Here is a 20,804-nt window from a genome sequence, read left to right as displayed (position 1 = left end):
CTATTTGGGTTTTGTTAAAGAAAACGGCACACAGACATGAGACTCTCCAATTCTCGGGGAACATGTGTGTGACTTGGGTACTTGAGAAACGTCCCGATACAGATGAGAGGAGGAGACGAGACAATTGGCGTGGTTCTCGAAGAAAGACTTCAACGAGAGCTCTGTTTCGGGTCAACACAAGATAAAGCTGTAGCCTGTTAGGCTTAGATTTTCCTTATTCAAGACAAGCTCCAATTCAGGATTTTTTGTTTTTTTTCTGATTTTGATAAAACGGGCTCGAGGGTTAGTGTTAGGAGTTTATCCAATATTTTCAGAAAACACGGAACCCTCGACATAACTGTAGTGAACGGCATTGGGTGCCGGCCGCATAGCTGTTCCCGCCTCGCGTAGCAAGCGAGGCAGGAGCATGCATGATCCACAATTACTCGACACGAGCTACGGAGAATCAACGGTACAAGCTGCATTTGGCGGCTGTGGCTCGGCTCGCTTCGGACGGGCCCACGTTACGACTTTCCTAAATATGTATATAGATAGTTTTGTGACATGAGCTGAGGCCACAATGACTATGAGGTTTTTATAGTGCTGGGAAATGTTTCTAAATGGCCGAAAGGAGCTCACAATGCCCCACTTGATGTTTTAGAGGAAGGGGAAAGTGGCAGACCAGCTTTGTCTGCTGGCATTCGAGAAAGGTGGATTGTCAGCCTCCACGTTTGATTCGACACTCGTTCAGGAGACCTTGGCCCGGTCTACGGATTCCAGTGGAGGCACTTTGGAGCTCCTTACCGGACCATGCGCACGGACTACGGGGACGAGGGTGTGGACCAGATCAAGAACCTGATCGAGACCATCAAGACCAACCCCAATGACCGCAGGATGATTCTCTGCTCCTGGAACCCGGCAGGTCTCTGACACTTTTTGTTTCTTGGGCATTCCTTCCGTTGACACATTTTGTCTATGCGAACAAGTTCTTTCTCAGCATTGCAAGTTTCCCTGAGGCTTCAGGAACTTGTCAGATCTGAAGCCTCGCAAGTTTCTATATGCTTCAGAACTTGTTCTGAAGCCTCAGTTTCTGAAGCCTCACAAATTTTGTATGAATTCAGAAACTTCTTCTAAAGCCCAACAGCTTGCTGCAAGTTGAGAAGGAGGAGGAAACTTTATTAGTCTTCCGGGATCAGGTATTGGGGGTGGTGGAGGCCCAGAGGGCTGCCGCGACTGCTAAGGCCCGTTGGGTGGTCAGGATTTGGCTCGGCTCCTCCGGGTCGCGCAACATCTGCTCCCAAAGGTGATGGGAGGGAAGAGGGTGGTATGGGTCTGCGGGGTCATTCACAAAGGGAATGGTAGTGAGTGTCGAGTGGCCCGCAGGCAGGACAGGCGGGGCTGGCAAGTTGAGAAGCCACTTGGGCATATTATTCTTATGTTTGTTAACCATTAGTTCGCTCAATTTGTTTTATAAACCTAAGTGTATGAGTGCATTCAAAGTGTTTATTTTAATGCTGATTTGTTGACAGATGTACCGTAAAATCCCTTTTGGATACCCTCCCCCGAAAGATTGCCCATCCTGTTTTTTGGACTAAATATTCATAACATGAAAATTCAGAAACGTCGCTCACGCACCGACGGGAATCACATTAGCCACATAATCTGGGATACTGTTATGTGTGAGAAACAAACTCGTAGCAGGTTCCTATGTGTTTATCGCACAGTGGCATCGGAATCTGCTGTGTTTGCAGTCTGTGGTATTGTCCCATGACATACGTGTTTGAAGAGAGTTCCTGCTTTTTTTTTTTGTGGCAGTCTGCGCATGCGATACCGGTTCCCGTGACACGCGAGTTTGTAGCAGGTTCTTATGTGTTTATTGCACCATTAAACCCGAATCTGCTGCATCCGTCATTTGCAGTATCGGTTCTTATGACATCCCGTGACATGGGAGTTTGCAACGGATTCTCGCGTGTTTATTGCACCGTGGAACGTGAATTTGCCATGCCCGCAATCTGGGGTGTCAGTTCTCATGTGACATGGTTTGTAGGGAGTGCTCCTGTGTTTGTCACTACTTTCTGGATAAAATTTTGTTGCTGCATCCTCCAAGTTCGCTTTCCCCATATTTTTCACCATGTATGTCTTCCTTGTGGGTGGGCATTCTTACGGGATTTGAAGGTATACACAAAGGTCACCCTCACCTAACATTTATACTGAATTTGAAATTATGTTTGCATAGCACACTTGCTCTAACCTTGTCACATGTTGCAGTACTGTATTTCTAAATAAATAAATTAATTTATCACAGGCTGGTCTACTAAAAGTGGGAGAGTTGACACTTTAAGGATTGGAAAAGCAAAGCTTGTTTTTGTAGCTTTGGCACCATAAAAAAAATGCTGTGCCAAAATAGTATACCAAGCATATCCCAAAAATGTGCCAACAACCAGAGGGGGTGTGCCAAGGTCCTTTGAGACATGGTCTAGACCAGGGGTGGCCAAGTCACGGCTTGCGAGCCGCATGCGGCTCTTCGCGTGTTAAAGTGTGGCTCGTGGCTCTTTTTCTTGGCTCCCCCCCACTCCCCCGTCTCCCTCCCAGTCACAAGACCACTTCCCCGAAACCCCAAAAAGAGAAATGAAACTTGTTTTAAATCGAAAGACAGGTTGCGGTCTGGTAGTCTTGTGCAACTGCTACCTTTCGTATAGTTGGACTGCTTTTGACTCGGATAGACTGAAAGTAGTTCAAGTTTCGTTTATTGCTCTAAACAAAAGTTTAGAGCGACTCTTGGAAGTTTCGTGGTTTTTTTTGCGGCTCTTAGGCTGGGTCAGCCTGGCCACCCATGGTCTAGTCTCAGTCTATACTCTAGAGCAAAGTTGCCCTCAATGTGTCCTTTCGGTGTTCTTTCGTTTTACCTAAAATAAAAACACCTCTTTAGCTTTAAGGTCGTGTGACTTCTTTTTATTAATCTCTACACTTCATCTGATTTTTTTTGTCGAGTTTCGAGGTACAGCATGTGAAACAGCCAGGGTCCAGAGTTTGTGCTTGCATACGTCCGACTATCACAGGTGACATCCGTAGAGCCCATTTTACTTTTTGGTTTTGCACAAATGGACTGCAGTGTGCTGATTTGTTGCAATACCTTTCTGACTGTTCAAAGTAACTAACAATTAAGCATTTGGGCTAACTGTATTCTACTCTGATCATCTCGGGCTCAACAGGATCTATAATTAATTTTATTGCTCCACCCTTTCTGTTTTGTAATGGTGGCTTTCAGAATACAGTAATTCCTCGTTATACCAAGTCAACGGAACGGCAAAATAAATTTGATATAAGCAGTACAGTCACCGATCGATTTTTCGGACACCGATAATTCAGACTTGTTCGATATTTCAGACCTAAAGAAGGAACCATGACCTACCTGATAGAAATAGTGCATGTTCACGACCAATGTTTCGGACAGCTTGAAGTCTGGAAGTTAAACATCCCTGACAAAATCGTCGCGAGCGATCAGCGGGAAATACTATTGGGAAGCCGCCATTTTAGATTCTATGTTGACTGCCCATGGATTGGCGTGGTTGGACAGCGCTACTCGAGTACTGTTAAGTCCTACTGCTTGGTAACGCTAAGCTACGGCTTTTTATTCTCTAGCTGTGCGTCATTATCATCATCATTGTAACCATTTTGCTTTGTTCATTCGCCATTGTGCAGTCCTAGACTTGCGCCTCTCATCTCATCTTGGTGAATCATGTTTTCTGACTGCTCTGACTTGGACGTTGTGGCGTCATTTGTTATTCCGCCGCCACTAAGTGTCACCACGAAGCACTGAAAGTACTACTTGACCATAACTTTAGAAAAGAAGACAGCAGTTCTCAAGCTAATAAAAAGTGGCTGAACACAAACGGAGGTGTAACTTGAAGCAAGGTACTATTGACGACTTCTTAAGTCCGTTGCTTTCGCCGCTCCGTGGTGGAAGAAAGGGAGGAAATGCAAAGGTCTCCGTGCGCCTCCGTGTAGGCTTTCGGCACATCGGCCTTCATAATAACAGGGATGGAACTGCAGCGCCATTGTGCACCTAATGACTTTTCATGCGCCACACTGATACAAAAGTATAAATAAGAACAAATTTGTGCTAAGGTGCGCCAAAACTGAAATTATAAATGAGCATCGTCTAAATTATCCGTCTCACAGTTTTTGTTGGCAACACTGACATCAGACACTCCGGCCTAAAGGGAACTTTGATGAATCCGAATCCGAAGCTCTGTGTCCGAAGGTCGCTGCCATGGTTATACTTTGTTTCAGCTTAAAATAGTTGTTACAGCATTCTCATTGCGATGCTCACGCTACCAGACCTCTTTGAAGCCATTCGCTGTCGCCCTGCTTCATCCAAGTCCACATGAAGATGATGCTACAAACGAGAGCTCCGGAATTTCAGTGTCCCTGCCAAGAATGCACGCTCGTGCAGTGCAAACACTGTTCAAGGCCACATGCTGGTGCTTGTAGCATCGGCTGCGTCTGCTGCCGTTATTGTGTGCTTTTCTGGAGTGCAAGAGTCACTTCATCTGAATAGCGGAGCAAACAGCATCGCCGTATTGCAGTCAACTCAAATCTATTTAAGTTGGCGCACCTCCCTCTTGGCTGTACTTGCGTGACTATAGACGTTTCCACTGTTTACAAAAAACACAGTCGACGCGTGCAAAATCACAGTCCATCCAGCACTCGCTTGCAATTGCAGCCAGCCAGAAACTGCGCATGCATAACACACAAACACCGCAATGAACGCGCTCGAATACGTTTTTATGGAAAGGTGAATTGCAAGCCCGCAGCCCATGTTGGCCTGCCCCCGAGGCCCAACGCAGAAAACTTGGGAACATAACAAAGGAGAGCGAGCAGTGACGGAACAAGGTACAAGCTGAAGGCTATTTATACCTCTTTGTTTACATTTACCTCTTTGCGAGTCGGTTCCATCACTTGTCACTCTGTCGTGCAGTTTTGCTTTATATGATTTGTCTAATTTTCATGTAATTTTGTGAAAAGCGTTTCAAATGAAATGTTAATTCAAACTACTGTTAAGTTCACATTGAGTTATCTACATGCCATATTTCCTTGAGTTTTGAAAACCATGTGACATTTAGCCTTTATTTTAATTCTTAAAACTGGTATGCTGCTCCCAACTTGCTCCAAGACCTCGTTTTTGCTGCTCCCAGCCTGCTCCAAACTGTAGTTTTTTTCTGCTCCCAAGATTGCTCTAAAGCTGCTTTGCCCAGTTCCATCCCTGTAATAAGTGTGGTCGGCCGCCAATACACTTAAAATCATTCGGTTCAAAATGTGCGCATTTCAGTCAGGACCACGTTGAACTTCGAGAAAAGCGATAATCTGAAAAAAGGGATTTTTTTATAGCGAGGGACTACTCTATGAAATTGCTTACATTCAAAGTGGGCTTACAGCTACATTTACCTGCAAACCTATTTCTTCCTAATTCTCGTCTTCTAAAGGGGTTAGGACATGCCAAAAATAAAATATGAGATACATATATTGCTAAGACACATTGTATGTTCCTAAATTTTTGCTAAATTTCTTCTAAAAACGGCGCTATAGTTTTGTGCATAGATTGATTTATTTGCGGGACCCTCAGATCCACCCTATTCAAGAAGGCCGCTGTGTTTGTTGGGTTGGTGATGTCATCCGCCCACTGCGCGGCGTCCACTTGCACGCACTCGCAGGCTTGGCTCTCTTGGCGTCTCACCCTTCTGCTTCTTTGTTTACCTTCTGCGGTTTGTGTGCACGGTTTCGAGATGATGGCATCTACGGCATCGCTCACATCGTTGGAGTTTTCAACACTGATCGCAGCAGCGATGAGAGTGATTGTTATCGAGAGATGTTGGAAGCTGGTCTTTTTGACTTAGACCCGCTGACGACCAGCTCCAGCAACTACGACGAGATAGTCGGGAACAAAGTCACCATCGTCCGTGACGATCTCGCACATGCGTGCAGGGTGGAAGGTCAAAGAGTAAGGGGGCAAGAGCACAAGAAACATTGGAGTAGTCAAGTAGCGTGATGGTGTGCGATTGTACTGCGGCGAGGCAAGCTTGAGTGAGCCTAGAATGAAAGAGCGTTCAGCTAATTATGATGATCACATGGTTTATGGGCACCATGTTGTGACTGACTTGGCCATATTGCCTGGTCACCAAACAAAAATAATCAAAATTTGTAATGTGATTATTGCAGTTATGTACTAGAGTTCTCAAAATTGCAGAACTTTTTGTATATACTAAGTAGCCTATGAGCATTCTATTTCAAAGAGGTCGGTCATCTTACAGTTACATGAGTAAAATATCAGATGTGAGATGTCACCTGTTGACTTGTGTGCGTGACGCCATCACGAGACTGCAGTTGAAACAATATCGGACACTCTGGCTTCGCTCATCAGGTTCAGTCTACATCGCCATCTTAAGCATACAACAAAAATTTCCCGTTGGTCACCTGTTGCAATGTCTGCGCTGGGATGTAGGGGGCAACTCCGCTCAATTTTGAAAATTTGGAGTTAGTGGATGATGTTACCTTGCAAAGCACTCTTAAACGACCCTGCATACTCTTTTCCAAGAAAAGTAAATTAATTTCCGAGTAATCTTGAAAGAAGCAAAATCGCAAAACGAAACCGAAACTTCGGCAAGGATGGGCAACACTATCGTCAGCACCTACGGTCGACGTCGAGAGCATGCACACACCACGTGGGATACAAAGGGTCAAGTGGCCTTCCGCACGGACAGGCGCTGCACACACGTCGTCTGCATCGCATCGGCTGCACAGGACGGCTCCCGCTTCATTTCCGTTGTGAACCGAAACACACAACGAGGTAACTTCTTGCCAAGGTATATTTTGTACGCAATTGTAGTAGATGCAAGCTGGGCCTGTAGCCGCCGTCATATCTTATTTTATGCGGGGAAACCAGTGCAATCACAAGCTTGTCAACACTACGTTTTCGTGCACGCTGCACGCGCTTGCACGCTGCACGCGCTTGCACGCTGCACGCGCTTGCACGCTGGGAGAGCTGTATTTCTAACCTGAACGGGTCTGAGGAAGGACTGTTGCAACGTAGTCAGCATGTGTGGCTTCTGTTCGTTGTTCTAATAACTTGTGTGGTGCGACCGTTCGTTGTTCTAAATTCCGATTACGTAGTTCCAATAGCCCCCGTTTATATGAACCCATGCAACCCTCCGATAGAAACGACTGCGTTGTTGCGTATGAGCGACTGCCAGCTGTCAGGAGACAGTGAGCATACGCATCGTGCATCGTGTTAACATTGCCCCGCGAGAAAGATACATCTCGAAAGCCCACGATCGCGTAGTGAAAACATGTTCTGGTTGCATGAGCAATCGCTCAACACTTGTCTATGCCAAAGCGATGTGCTGGAGTAATACGTTGCCGAGGTAAAATCGCGTTAGCCACTCAATTTCCTGGCTGTCGAGATCTGAACATGATGGAGCCACCGCTGAGCCGTCTGCTGTCGGGGAAGCTGTGCCGCGTGCGAAGATCGACGGCACGGCGTCCGGCTTCAGCTTCGCGTACTTCGTCGAGAAGCCACAGTCAGCTAACACGCGCATATTTCGCTCGTAACATTCGGACAAGAAGTGATCGGAACAGATCAATATCCTGGCAGTTGGCGGCAAGGACTTCTCGGGGTCCCATAGGCACAGGGCGTCCGTCCAAAGTTTCCGCCGTTCAATGTCGCCAGGAAACCTGTGGAAGAGAGGACTCCTGGGCTGTTTAGCTGGTGGTTCGGGCATCCAGCGACACAACAATGTGAGCCTCTGCCTTTGCGCTTTCTGCCAGCCATTGCAAAGGCACACCAGGAACAAATCTACGCGCCTCTTGCCTAAATAAAACACGAAGCAACGAAAGATAACACGGCACAACCAGCACAACGGCAAAGACGCAACCGGAGCCTCCGCGTTTGCTCGCAGATCACGTGGACACCGCCTCCGAGGTAGAGTAGGTGGAGTCACAATAGTTGGTTGAGTCAGAGGGCAGAGTGACCGCCGGAGGCGGCGAGCGTTGCGCCGCCTGTGGGATCTGTACCTCGAAACGAAAAAACAAAGAAAACAGCTGCGCATGCTATAGACGTCACTGACGGTGGAAGCGGCGGAAGCAGATCGGCGGAAGTGCAGTGTTGGCTGCGCCGCACGTTCCCGCTATAGTTAGCTGATATTGTTATTTTCGCGCTTGTACAACTTTTTTAGACGGAATTCAATTCCAGTATTTGACTTGTAGCCTTTCTAGATTATACTGAATAGAATTACATTGTTTTCTCAGTAGCAAAAATTGAGCGGAGTTGCCCTTTAAAGGGATACTTCAACGAAATTTGAAATATATCCGTCGTGTTCAAAAATAGGTTGAATATGATCCATAATATCTAGGGGTGTGCGAATATTTGCTATTTTCGAATAACGAATCGAATGTTACCCTATTCGATTCGTTAATCGAATCGAATAATATTCCACAAAAGTTTCGAATATTTTTCAAATAAGTTCCAAATAGTCGTTACGGTGTCGCGCCCCGAGATTCCCTTCACAGGCGTCCCACAACGCGCCGGCACGCCTGAAATATGTGCCCGCAAGATGGCAATACGTACCCTCTTCTCCTAGACAACGATTGTCATCATCGGCAGCAGCCGTCCCTCTCCGTACGTACGTTGCTGTTGCCTCCATTAGGGACCACTGTGTTAGGTATAACCCGCATGTAAGCGATTTGCCGAGAGACGAGACAGGCGACGTTGACCCGCTTCGCTGTCGTTCAATCAGTCGCGCGATGAGGCAAGCCGCATGAAAGTGGCGTGAGCAAGTGACCAAGGCGATGAGGACGTTTTCTAGAAATCCAAACACCGAGCGACGCGACGAGCGACAGTGAGAAATCTCTGTCGCTTGCTGCTGACCCTCGTCGTCGCTGTCGCTCGTCTTGTCGCTCGCTAAATCGCTTACATGCGGTTCAGCATTTAGGAACAACTTTCGCTCGAGATTGCTCATGCACTCTTTTGGAAAGCGTGTGGTGGAGACGTTTCAGAACTAGTTGCAACGGTACCGCCGTTCTGTGTAAGCGAAGTAGAAGTGGTAGAAGCAGGAAGTTGTTCGAAGAGAAAGCGCACTAGAGTGGGGAAGTTTTTCGGCTGCTCCCATGCAATCAATTCAATAAGCCACAAGAGCTGCTTGTGTCGAGTCTTTCCCAACACTTTCCATGGTTGTTCCACTTGTTCAGTGTGTGAAGATGTTGCTTTTTGAGGGCGCAAGTAGATCAAGACAATGCGTTTTTCCCAGAATCTTCTCAGATCAGTGAAAATAAGGTTATGATTATAATGCAATTAAATGCAAAGGTGCAAGCGAGCTGGACAGTAATGATGAAAATAATCCCTGGAGAAAGGGAACAACAGGGACAAAGGACAAACACAAATCTCCAAACACAGCTAGGTGACTGGTGCGCGACCGCACCAGTCACCTAGCTGTGTTTGGAGATTTGTGTTTGTCCCTCTTGTTCCCCTTCTCCAGGGATTATTTTCATCAAAATAAGGTTCCTTGACGTTAGCGCACAGGCACATCACGCCCTTACACATTCCTTGATCCTCAATTCAAGGACATCTGCTACAAAAAGGAATAAAAAGATACTGTCGAGTTCCTATCATGGACAATGCTTCAGGATCTACCAGGCTCAAGCGAGCTGTGATTTTATGTTCAGCATCCGCGTGAACCGTGATAGTATGTATAGCATTCTAATATTTTATTAGCTTTTGTCTTTATTTAAATATATATATAGGTAGTTGAACTCTAGTTATTATTGTCTAGCTGCGATTTTACAATAATTTTAAGAAACGTATTGGAACAATAAAAATCAATTTATAGTCTCTTTGCTCTACTTTAATAGCTGTCTACTTACTATTCGGAAACTATTAGAAAAGTATTCGATTCGGTCCCACAATTATTCGATTCGTGTTCGATTCGGTTTCAAAAATCACTATTCGCACACCCCTAATAATATCCGTAAATGACAATCACACGTTTGTATTTTGAGCCTGGTGGCTGCATTTTTTGTTATAAACGGCCCACTCTAGCAAGCGCTCTGAGAAGGCCCAGCTTAGAGCATGTGACATCCAACGCAATCGTGGCGTAGGTCGTCTCGGGACGAGCGAAGCTACGGCGAGGCTGACGTCGAGGGGATGGCCTAGTCGTTCCAGCCACCGAAGCGGCTGCTTTTGTACGAATTTTGAGTGGCGGGTTAATCTTTTATAATCTTGTAGGAGGACAATAGCTACTTCAGGCAACACACAAAAGGGATTCTCAGGAAGACGGGAGTTCCTCCTTCCCCTCTTCTCTCGTCGTGGCTGGAGGCGAGACACTCACCGTCACTAGCTGTCAAGGTTCCTAGACGGGCATTACAAACGAGGCGTTAGCGACATCCACCAGGTGCTCTTCGCTAATCGTCTAATTGGTTTTAAAATTCTTTTTCGTGACTTTTTTTAACAAGATATTGGTGTGTTCGATGTGATACTGCTTCTTTGAACACATATAGACCATAAAATAAGTGCCGAAATTTCGTTGTAGTATCCCTTTAAAGGGATGGTGAACCGAAATCTGGATTTCAAAAAACAATGCAGAAGATGTAGGCGGGACGCTACAATCCCTACAACACTACTCGTAAGACGATATCTCAAATGGACGGCCGTATTTTTGGAAAAAGAGGTCGAGAATGAACCAGGCCGACGAGGCACGTGACGCCAAGATACCTTGTTTCCTCCTCTCTTCGTTTCGCTCCCTCAAGGTGGCGAGGCGGAGATGACGCGAGGCCGTTCCCTCTCCTTCTCGGAGAAACATGACGTCAACATTTCTGCCAAATGCACCTTCTTTTCTGAAAAATACGGTCATCCGTTCGAGATATCGCTGTGTGAGTGATGTTTTGGTGTTTGTAGCATCCCGTTGCACGCCTTTGCCGCGTGTTTTGGAGAATCCAGATTTCGGTTCAGCATCCTTTAAAGGGATACAAGGCAAGCCGCATGAGGCAATGAAGCAGTTGCATGCAATCAGAAACTGCTCTTGGATTGGGGACTTTGCACAAAGTGCATTTGCTCTCAGCAGCAAAGCAGACTACACATATTGTAAGGGTTCCTGCTTGCACACTTTGTGTACCATCATGCCACTGAAGAAAAGTCTACTCACAGATGAGGAAGAGTTGCTTTGAAAACGCCATCTTGCTGCAGCAGCTTGTAATTGGTGGGCTAAAGGAGGTGAACAATGGCGGGGCCAACTGTGGTATGGAATTTCCCGCCTCCTGCTGACTAGTCCTTCAGCTGGGAAAGCTGCTGGCTGGTAAAGATCCTTGTTCTACGTGTGACTAAGGCCTACGGTAGTGTCTGGTTCTTCCTCTGCCACCAGAACATGGTGTCCGAAGTAAGATCAGCGCCGAAAATCAAAAACCGCTATCCGAACCGAAGGTTTCTGAGGCACCCGGAGTAGCAATTCTGCTCTAGAGGATGTGCTGACTGCTGCTCTCTTCCTGTGGGATACGTCGACACACCGTAGTGACCATTAACGAGGGAGCACGTCTTTAGATATGCCTCTATTTTGACCTTGATATGGGGCATGCATCTAAAGACTCGCGACACTTTCTTCAGATGTAGGTGAGTGTGGTGTAAAACACTTGCCAATTTTTGATAGAGGTTATAAGTGCTGCCATCTATTGAACACAATACCAAACACATTGAGGTTCATTTGCATTCGCTGGCCGGCGAAATAACTTCATTGCTGTGGTAGGAAGTATGTTTTTCTTGTAGTTCTGGATCATGCATGCTTTGAAGCGGCACAAAGTTTTTACAGACATGGAAATCACGGCATCGTCTTAGAAGAAAGACGGATATTTCCTATCGGAGCAATAAAATTATTTCGCCACGCCAGTGACTTTGGCTCTGCTCGATGCAGACCTGGGGAAGATGGCCCTGCCTCCATGCCACTGCCTGGCACAGTTCTACGTGTACGAGGATGAGCTCTCCTGCCAGTTGTACCAGCGCTCTGCTGACATGGTGAGTAAGGTGTTCATCTAGTTAGAGGGAACAGTGGTATGTAAAGATACGTTGCCGTGATCGGATTCATCCGTATTTGGTTCAGGATTGACGTCAGTTTATCCCAGAGATCCAGGGAGTCAGTGAGCGGAGAAAAAAAATGTCGCCTTCCGCAACGGCAACAAGCCCTTTTGTTGCTCGTGAAACTGCTCGGCCATTGTGTTAGGCAGGGATTTTCATGCGTCTTGATCTTCAGTTATGCTTGGTCAGAAGGATAAATGAAATGACCTCCCTACTAGTGTTTTCTGAAAAGAGAACAGTTAATCGTGTCACAAGTTATGCTAATGAATTTACAAAGACTTGGGAAAAAGCTAGGAGTGCCTGAATTATGGAAATACATTATTATATGACTCGACCACGTTTGCGATCTGCTTGAAGCGAGAGAAACTCGTTGCACAACGGTAGCATACATTTGACCAAAATGAGGAATTTCCACCAACATTGTACAAAAACTTTATTTCCCTTTAATAATCCTGAAAATAAGTATCTCAGACCTTGTTACCCAGCCGGATTGTTATGATATGCTTCTGCAGGTTTTCAGAACTTTCGATACCCGCCCCAAATAACATGCTATTCGATTTGATTTCGCATCAAACACTGGCAGCACTCGGAAGTTTTGCAATAATTCTCATGTTCATGGTTCTGGCGGGTTAGTTATGGCGAATTCGGGTGGTCAATCGCCGGCGAGACCGGGCTGGCGGAACCGGCAACCAAAAACGCGCCGCGGCACACCACGTCACCCTCAGCACCCAAACACGAAACGCCATACGGTGGCAGTTTACTTTGCCTCTTGCCCGCACGGCACCGCTAGCAAGACGCTGTCGCCGCCGTCATTCATGTCCCAACGGCTTGGATTGACTTGATTAGTGGCTGCTGAAGTGACTTCAGATCAGTTTCGTTCTTTCATTTATTTTTTTCTCACTGACCTCTCTCATTTCGGAAGTGACGACACCGGATACAGTCTGGCGCCTGCTCGCCCGGCCATTTGAAGCTCGGGTGGAAAAGGCACCAGAAAGTTGCCGGTGCTTGTTGGAGAACCACCACCCGAACGCTGCGCGCTGGCCGGAAGCTGCCCACGCTAACACTATTGCCGGTTTCCTGGCAAAATAAGTTGCCGTCGACTGACCACCTGAATTCGCCATTAGTATCGTTGAGTGTGCTTCTCATTGCACACTGATGAACTGCAGTGAAGCGACAACCGCAAAGTAGTCATCGCGATTTTGCATGTCTTGCTTTGACGCAGCACACCCGCTTGCTCAGGGGAAAGCACTCTTTGATAGCTAGACGTTGCACAATTTCTGAATAAAATTTCGGCTTGTATGCACCTCTCTCATGTTTTAGAATCTATTAAAATGCACATCTAAGCATATAATCTTCACAGCCCAACACGTACGGGCTCATGTCTTTCGAAAGCAAGGAAAACGCGTGCCGTACGCACAAACTATGAAGATGGAGCCAGCCTGAAGCTCTTTATTGGAATGGTTTGGACGCTATATTTGAATGCGCTGTTTGTAGCAGATGCTCAGAACGAGCTTACATTAATAAGCTACTAAGACCGGTAATCTTGATGGTTTGGAAGGCACGCTGCAAAAGAACTGGATGCTTGCCATCAGCATGCGCTCAGCAGTTGTGCAGAGCTATGACTGCCAGTGAATGCTCCCTTTACACCAACACGCAGCACTGACGTAACATTGCTGCGGTGGCACTGCGACTGGCAGGGAGCATGCGTAGACGCTCCATTTGATGCGAGTGTGGTTCCTGCACACGCACAGTGCACATGCAGTGGCCACACCTCGTGTGGAAACTGCGCGTGTGCCCGCACCTTGTGAGGGCTTGTTTGGAAACAGCGCGTTGGCCTACAGATAGACTGCGATATTCTGGTGGCATCTTTTTTTCAATTCGAGATTTCGTAAAAATACTTCGGTATTGGAATTATATTTATATGGACTCTTCTGTAGGATTATGTTTATGCTTTGTTTTTGTCCGAATTAAGACTTGCAGTTTTATTACAACCTCTAGCATTTGAAGAAAACAAATTTATGTGCTTACAATAGACTCTTCCGAAATTCAGCCTGGCCATTTCGATAACTATCATCACCTAAGTGTATATCATCTGTACATGCTGATGGCTGCCATTTGATAGCTGATGAAGGAAGAATTTGAAGGTAGGCACCCATCCGGAGCCTGAACATTCCAGATGTTTGTTGGCTGAATTGTTTTATGTCAGCGAGACGAGACTTATATACTTCTGTGCGCTACACATTTGAGAGTGTCACGTCAAATTATGGAATGCTCGGCTTTGGCACACTCCAGACTGCTCATGACAATAAAATATGGTGAATATTATTAAGAGGTGTACTCAAGTAAGCTCCTCGTGCAGAGTGGTAGTTTCTTGACACCATTAAAACTTAAGCAAAAAAAATATTTAAAAGAACTGTACAGCGAAGAACATTGTAACTCTCGTATGTCTGCCGTTGACAAATAGGTACCAAAATTTAACCGCCATTAGCATACAAAATTTTAGACTGATATTTGAGCTGCTAGGTGCCATCCAATTTCTGAAAGGGTCTATTATTGTATTCTAACATTATTTCAGTGGAATTTCTTACCTAAAATAAGCATTCACGGCACTTTGTGCTGTGTTTCATCGGTCATCTTGTTATTGTGTCGTATGTCGGGTGCTTCTACACGTAACTAAGCGGTTAGTTTTGTGTTTGAGGGAATCTCTCCTGCTGTGCAATCGATGCTAACAAAAGGTTACATTTAACTGAGAAGGCAAAGTAGACATTGCATTTAGTTGGACAGGCCAACGCACGAATCTTAATATAATATTTGCAGTGATACGAATTAAAATGAAGTGTGTGCTTATGCTCTAAAGGTTCTTTTTCTGCTCCAAACTGGACTTTCGACTGTTCCAAGGGCTGCTCCAAAATGAGTCGGACCAATCACGTCACTGCATTTAGAAATTTGGATGATTGTTATGACCCCGGGGGTACCCTACACTAGCCCCAGTGTCCTAAGAACTCATTGTGTGGGTCTATGGTCTATACATTCTAGAAGTCTGCATGCCTCTCCCTACCCACTCTAAAGCCACGGGTGCATTGCTAATACATCGTACAAAAGACAGGCAGCAGACACTGTCCTAGACACACTTCTTTCTTGCATCTTAAAAACTTATTTTTTAGGCTTTACAAGTTTGTCTTAAAAAGATTGAGGTACACCCAAGCATTCCTATGAGTTGTGAATGTGAAAGCATGCAAGCCGCTCGTCCGCTTCCTTTTTCGTCTGCTGCGTACTTTTCGTCGCCGATCGGCACGTGTGCTTCCCTGGTGACCTTGGACGCTCCGCGCTGATGGACACGCAGCAGCATGGGGTGAGCGGTTGTGGAAACTGGCGAACGCAGCGGCTAGTGGGAGCCCCGTCGACGCGCGCCAGCCAATGGAATCGAAGGAAACTATCTGCCATTTTCGCGCTTCAGACTGATGACGTCAGCTCGCTCCATGAGACAGTTAATGCTTTCACTTTAAAAAACTGAAAGCTACTCTAATGCGGTCGGGTGAGTTATATAGCCAGGGGTACATCATATAGTGTGCTAATTGTCATGATAAGTCGGTTAAATAGCTAAAATTTGTTAATTAAGTATTATTGAGGAAAAAAAAAACACAGCGAAATGAAGTGTGCACTTATGCTCACAGCATATGTGTGTACTTTGAGTTGGAGCAAGCGCAAACTCAAAATTTGGAGGTAATCGTGTAGAACTGGGAGATGGGCTGTCCTTAGGTCAACAACATGTAAAGAAAGACATGTCGACTTAAAACGAAAGAAACACACAAGAGGACGAAACAAACGACACAGCTTTCGACTTGCAACTACAGATTTACTGGGGCGGCTCGCCGCTCAGAGCTCGACTTGGGGAGGCGATGGGGAAAGGGAGGGGGGGATGAGGGGAGGTGTAAGAAACACAGGGAGACCGCTGCGGGGGCGAACACAGCGGGCGGTCTGGAGTCTGGTCCACGGCGTGGTCTGGTCCGTGTCGCCTCTCGTAGATGACACCTCGCGTCGCTTCGTGCCGTCGGGGGCGCGACGGAGAGTGGGGGAAGGGGGGGGTCATCGGAATTCCTCGGGGAAGGCGGAATTTCTCGGGGAAGACACCTCCCCTCATCCCCCTCCCCCCTTTCCCCATCGCCTCCCCAAGTCGAGTTCTGAGTGGCGAGCCGCCCCAGTAAATCTGTAGTTGTAAGTCGAAAGCTGTGTCGTCTGTTTCGTCCTCTTGTGTGTTTCTTTCGTTTTAAGGCAGTGTAGATTACCAACATGCTCAAGTCTATAATAAAGACATGTCATTTGCATATTATCCGAATGTTACAGAATTGAGGGGTGGGCGCTTATTGTGGAATGGGTGGGGGCTTCGGTATTTTACGGCGTAGTTACAATTACAAACTTCCCGAGTGTCATGGAAAACCACTAAACAAGTAAATTTGAGACATATGGGACATACGGGAAGGTCGGTGTTATGCTAAAGTTGCCACTCACGCAAAGGACGCAGGGACAGTTATGCGAAAACACGGGCGATAAGAGACGGAAAACCCGCGCGGGAGGGTTTTCGCACCCGCAGTCTCGTGCCCGTTGCAGGAGCGGTAACTTTAGCCACCCCCGTGCTTCCAACAGGCTCCTTTTTCCTTCGTCAAATTTACTTATTTAGGGGTTTTCGATGATACAGGCATACATTTATTTTTACTGATTGAAACGTTAATGAACAAATTTTAGGTAATTGTTTCACTTGTCGCAATGATCAGTCCCCTCTGTTGTGTCCACCTGACCGTATAACTAACCCGCGCAGGTTGCATTAGTGATAGGTTCTGGGGCTTTTTTTAAAACAAATCTGTAAGGGCCTAAAAAAGAACACCCCATATACGCACGAAACAAACACGCTTCGAATGTGCACCATGTCAGCAGTCCGCAGGCGATTCTGTCGTCACGTCTGCGCCTTTTGTGCGACGTACAAGCAGCATGACTGCAGCTTTAGGAGGCGCACCTTTACTTTCGCCGCTCTGGGAAACTGTCCTTCCCATGTACGAAATTTCTCCGCTCCCTGCGGGAGTGACAATGGCGCCCTCTCTCGCAACACCCCAGGGCCTGGGCGTGCCTTTCAACATTGCCAGCTACGCCCTCCTGACCCACATGGTGGCCAAGGTGACCGGGAAACGGCCCGGGGACTTTGTGCACACCCTGGGGGACGCCCACATCTACCTCAACCACGTGGACGCTGTGAAACAACAGGCGAGGCTTCTTGGGCGTCAATCGTGCCCGTTGCACGGTCAACGCATTTCTTGAGCTTTCCTTGGGCAGTCGTCGTAGGGTGCGACTCCCAGGGTGCTACCTAGAGCCACTAATCGGGCCATGCTTCGGTGAACCGTCTCTAAGATAAGCCACGCTTGAACGTATGGTTTCTTTTAGAGCGGTGGTTCTCAACCACCAATGTTTTGAAAACCCCTTCTGGTTCAGCAGGGGTAATGGGGAACCCCATCCACTAGCGGGAGGGAGGGATATTGGACGATTACAATGACGAATGGGTAAATAAGGAAACTAAATGCATGCAAACAAACTTTGAAGCTCTGAAACAGGGAGTAATCAACCGTTTCTGACTCTTCACACACGGTTTAGTCTTTTAGCTTTGTGGGACAGCCAGCACCAGTAATAAAAAAAGTTTTATTGCTCAGCTCGCCCAAAGGGAGAGGGCTTCGGGGAATCGCGAGAAGTCCTTTTGCGAAGACTTTGGCCATGGTCCTCGTTGCGAAGACCATGATCCCATTGGGTCGTGCAGCGTTTTCTCTTGTGCAGGTCGGTTTCGCACAACATGCACCCCCGTCGGACTTCCCTCCTGATGAACCATTGCCCCATGGTTTCCTTTGCTTATAGACAGTGTCTTACAGTCCATTCTAGTTCCTTTGCATCGTGATTCGCTCTGCATAGTCGGAGTACTAGTCGGTGGCAAAAGGGAGCAGAAGCGGAAATTCAATTTTCACAGATACCCTTTGGCCATTACCTAAAGTTAGAAAGCACTGAATTAAAAAATGTGAAAACTTGTTTTAAAGTGTTTGGACAGAATGTGTATGTCACAGAATAAAATTTCCCCAAAAAAGGAAAACAAATGGCCACCATATTTGCTCCGTAATGTCCCGAGAGATAGCCCGAGAGATAGCCGAGAGATAGCGAGAGATAGCCAATCAAAAGCATATCGGGGTAAAATAAGGGGTGGGCTAACTTTTGGTGTGGGATCAAAAAGAGTTGAAAATATGCTAGTTTTAGATTCTGTGACCTGCGAAACTTGTAATCGCAGGGAGGGGCGACGAACCAAGACGACTGTCCTTCCCAGTCAGCAATGTTCGATTATATCCCGCTGTGCTTAAGTGACAGCATTTCTACTGAGGTCACCATTGGCTAGGGCTCTGGAATTACTAAAAAGGGACTATCTTTCCACGTTTAAAAAAAGAATAGCAAATCACACCGAAAATAGGGGCAGGTTATATTTCGGGGGGTGGGGCATCTCTCGAGATATTTCGGTAGTAATGTGGAGGGTTGAGCTAGTTAGTACGATAGCATCGTATTAAAACAGCACATCAGCAGAGAGGGAGAGCTTTCTGTGTTCTTTTCTCTTCCTCTCCACTTGTGCACCGTTTTAATGCGAGATTCATTCCGAGTCTTCCCAAGTGCTTCTATTTGGTGCGTATACTTTGGGACGACGTCCATTCGCTTCCATCGGTCAGTATTATACCACCAGAAGATTGACTGCATCGATTGTCAGCCAGACTGAATAGAGATTTTAACGTTGTTTGCGACTTTTTCTTTCTCGCAGTTGGAGAGGGAGCCACGGCCGTTTCCCAAGCTGCACATCAAGCGGGACGTTAAGGACATCTTCGACTTCCGCTTTGAAGATTTTGAGATTGTCGACTACCATCCGCACCCTGCCATCAAGATGGAGATGTCCGTCTGAAGTGTCCAGCCCTGAACCGTGCGTGCATTCTCCACCGGCTTGATTTCCGTCTGCCCCTGCATTTAGTTTTGCGTTGCATTTGCATTGTCATTTCAATCTGTGTTTCGTTGCATTTATTTTGCTACCATTAAAGCTGCCGTGCAAGTTTTGAGTGGCAACCCTACTGCAACTCCTGCTTTTTTTTTGCAATTACTGGATCTGAACATGCTAGTTATTTTAGTGCTTGTACACATACAGCTGAATGTTTGCTCCGTGATGAGTGTCCACTTCTCCCATTTGTAAGTGTAAAGCAAGTCTTATGGCTCGCTAAATACGTTAGTGAGAAGAGTAATTTTGCTCGACATTAAAGTGGAATTTTTACACAACTTGGAAGCGACTGGGATTCAAATTTTTTGTTTTGGCTTACTAATGTTTAGAATAATCTCATGTTCATGCATGAAACCAGCAGCAAAAAATATGCAACAGGTTTAGCAAAAAAAAAAAGAACAATTATAAAACTAAATTTTTTTTTTTTATTCATGAACACGAGCCTATTTTAAACATTGATGCGTACACAATGTGATGCACTCAAAATGTGGTGTCTTTGAAAAACCCTTCTTTTGAAAACCAACAGAGGTAGGATTATTTCTTGTTGCAAAACTTATTCTTGCTGAGATTATGTATTGAAGATTAGGCCATTGTCGCTTTTGAATGGGTCATAACAGCACAAAGAAACCCATATGCTTCATTATGACAATGCTTGTATCAAACTTTCAATGAAAAAAAAAATTAAAACATTGATTTAGAAAGTTTTGTTCTTGAATGATTTTCGTAACTCTCCAAAGCAAAGATGCCAGCATGGACACCTGTGCTCTTTGCTGTCAAAGTGTCAATAGACCATTTTCGGAAATCATTGGTTCAGGAAGTTCTTACACGAAAATATGTGAGCATGTGCACTCCTCTCGACCAAGGAAGCTAGATCCTGCTGGCTCCAATGAGCTGCACTGATAGATTGGGACCCCCCATGGTCTCTTTGGGGCCGCATATCTTTGCCCCCGAATTTCGTCCTCTAAGACACTTCTCTCTCCTAAGAGCCTGGCACAGCCCTGCCCACTGCCCTCTTGGGCCCGCTATCCATTTCAGACAGCCGGTCCCGTCCGGCCCGGCTGTTCCCGGCACTAATTTCCACGGGCCCTTGCCTGGCATAACAAGCTCACTTGCCGCTGCTACACATGTCGATACAGTATGCAATAGTCAATGCAGAAAGAATCTTTTGTTTTGTTGTTGTTAATTTGTTTTGTTCTGTTTTGTTGTTGTTAATCTTTTTTTTTGACCAAAAGTCAAATTAAAAGATGCATGTGAAATTTGTAATATCCAGCACTTTAGATGAGGTGGGCTGACATTTTTGTAATGAGCCGTCGCACGGCAATGGCAGTTTTCGTTTCCCGTGTCTCAACATGTGGTCTCTCTTTCGCCCTCTTTGCAATTTGGTGTGCGCTTAGAAATTTATAAACTGGCTTTTTCGCCGACGCGCGCAGCCGATTGCACTCGTCGGCGCAGCCAACCGCGGCCAGCCGACCTGCTGATATGCGCTCTCGGTTGAATTAACCGATATTTTATATTTCAAGATCGAAATAACGAGTTTTTTTGCTATAAAAATGTATGGACTTTTTTTGGGACTTTTGAACAGGGCCCGATTACATGACAAGTCAAATTAACTGAGATTGAATTAACGCGAGTCGACCGTATTCGGACCATTCTGCA

General features: G+C 46.2%; 1 protein-coding gene across 1 annotated transcript in view; it reads left to right on the top strand.

The window, feature by feature from the left end:
- The window catches only part of LOC8025720 (thymidylate synthase), a 37,801-nt gene extending 18,371 nt beyond the window's left edge, over positions 1-19,430 (top strand). The window contains exons 4-7 of the mRNA XM_029981778.3: positions 731-901; positions 11,931-12,031; positions 17,201-17,347; positions 18,924-19,430. Coding sequence (XP_029837638.2) covers positions 731-901; positions 11,931-12,031; positions 17,201-17,347; positions 18,924-19,061 — 557 coding nt within the window. The 3' untranslated portion in view covers positions 19,062-19,430. The remainder of the gene's footprint in view (positions 1-730; positions 902-11,930; positions 12,032-17,200; positions 17,348-18,923) is intronic.
- Positions 19,431-20,804: the final 1,374 nt, after the last annotated feature.

Source organism: Ixodes scapularis, unplaced genomic scaffold, assembly GCF_016920785.2.
Source record: "Ixodes scapularis isolate PalLabHiFi unplaced genomic scaffold, ASM1692078v2 PGA_scaffold2__306_contigs__length_199485367, whole genome shotgun sequence".
Taxonomy (NCBI): Eukaryota; Metazoa; Arthropoda; class Arachnida; order Ixodida; family Ixodidae; genus Ixodes; species Ixodes scapularis.
This window is presented reverse-complemented; position numbering and strand designations above follow the sequence as displayed.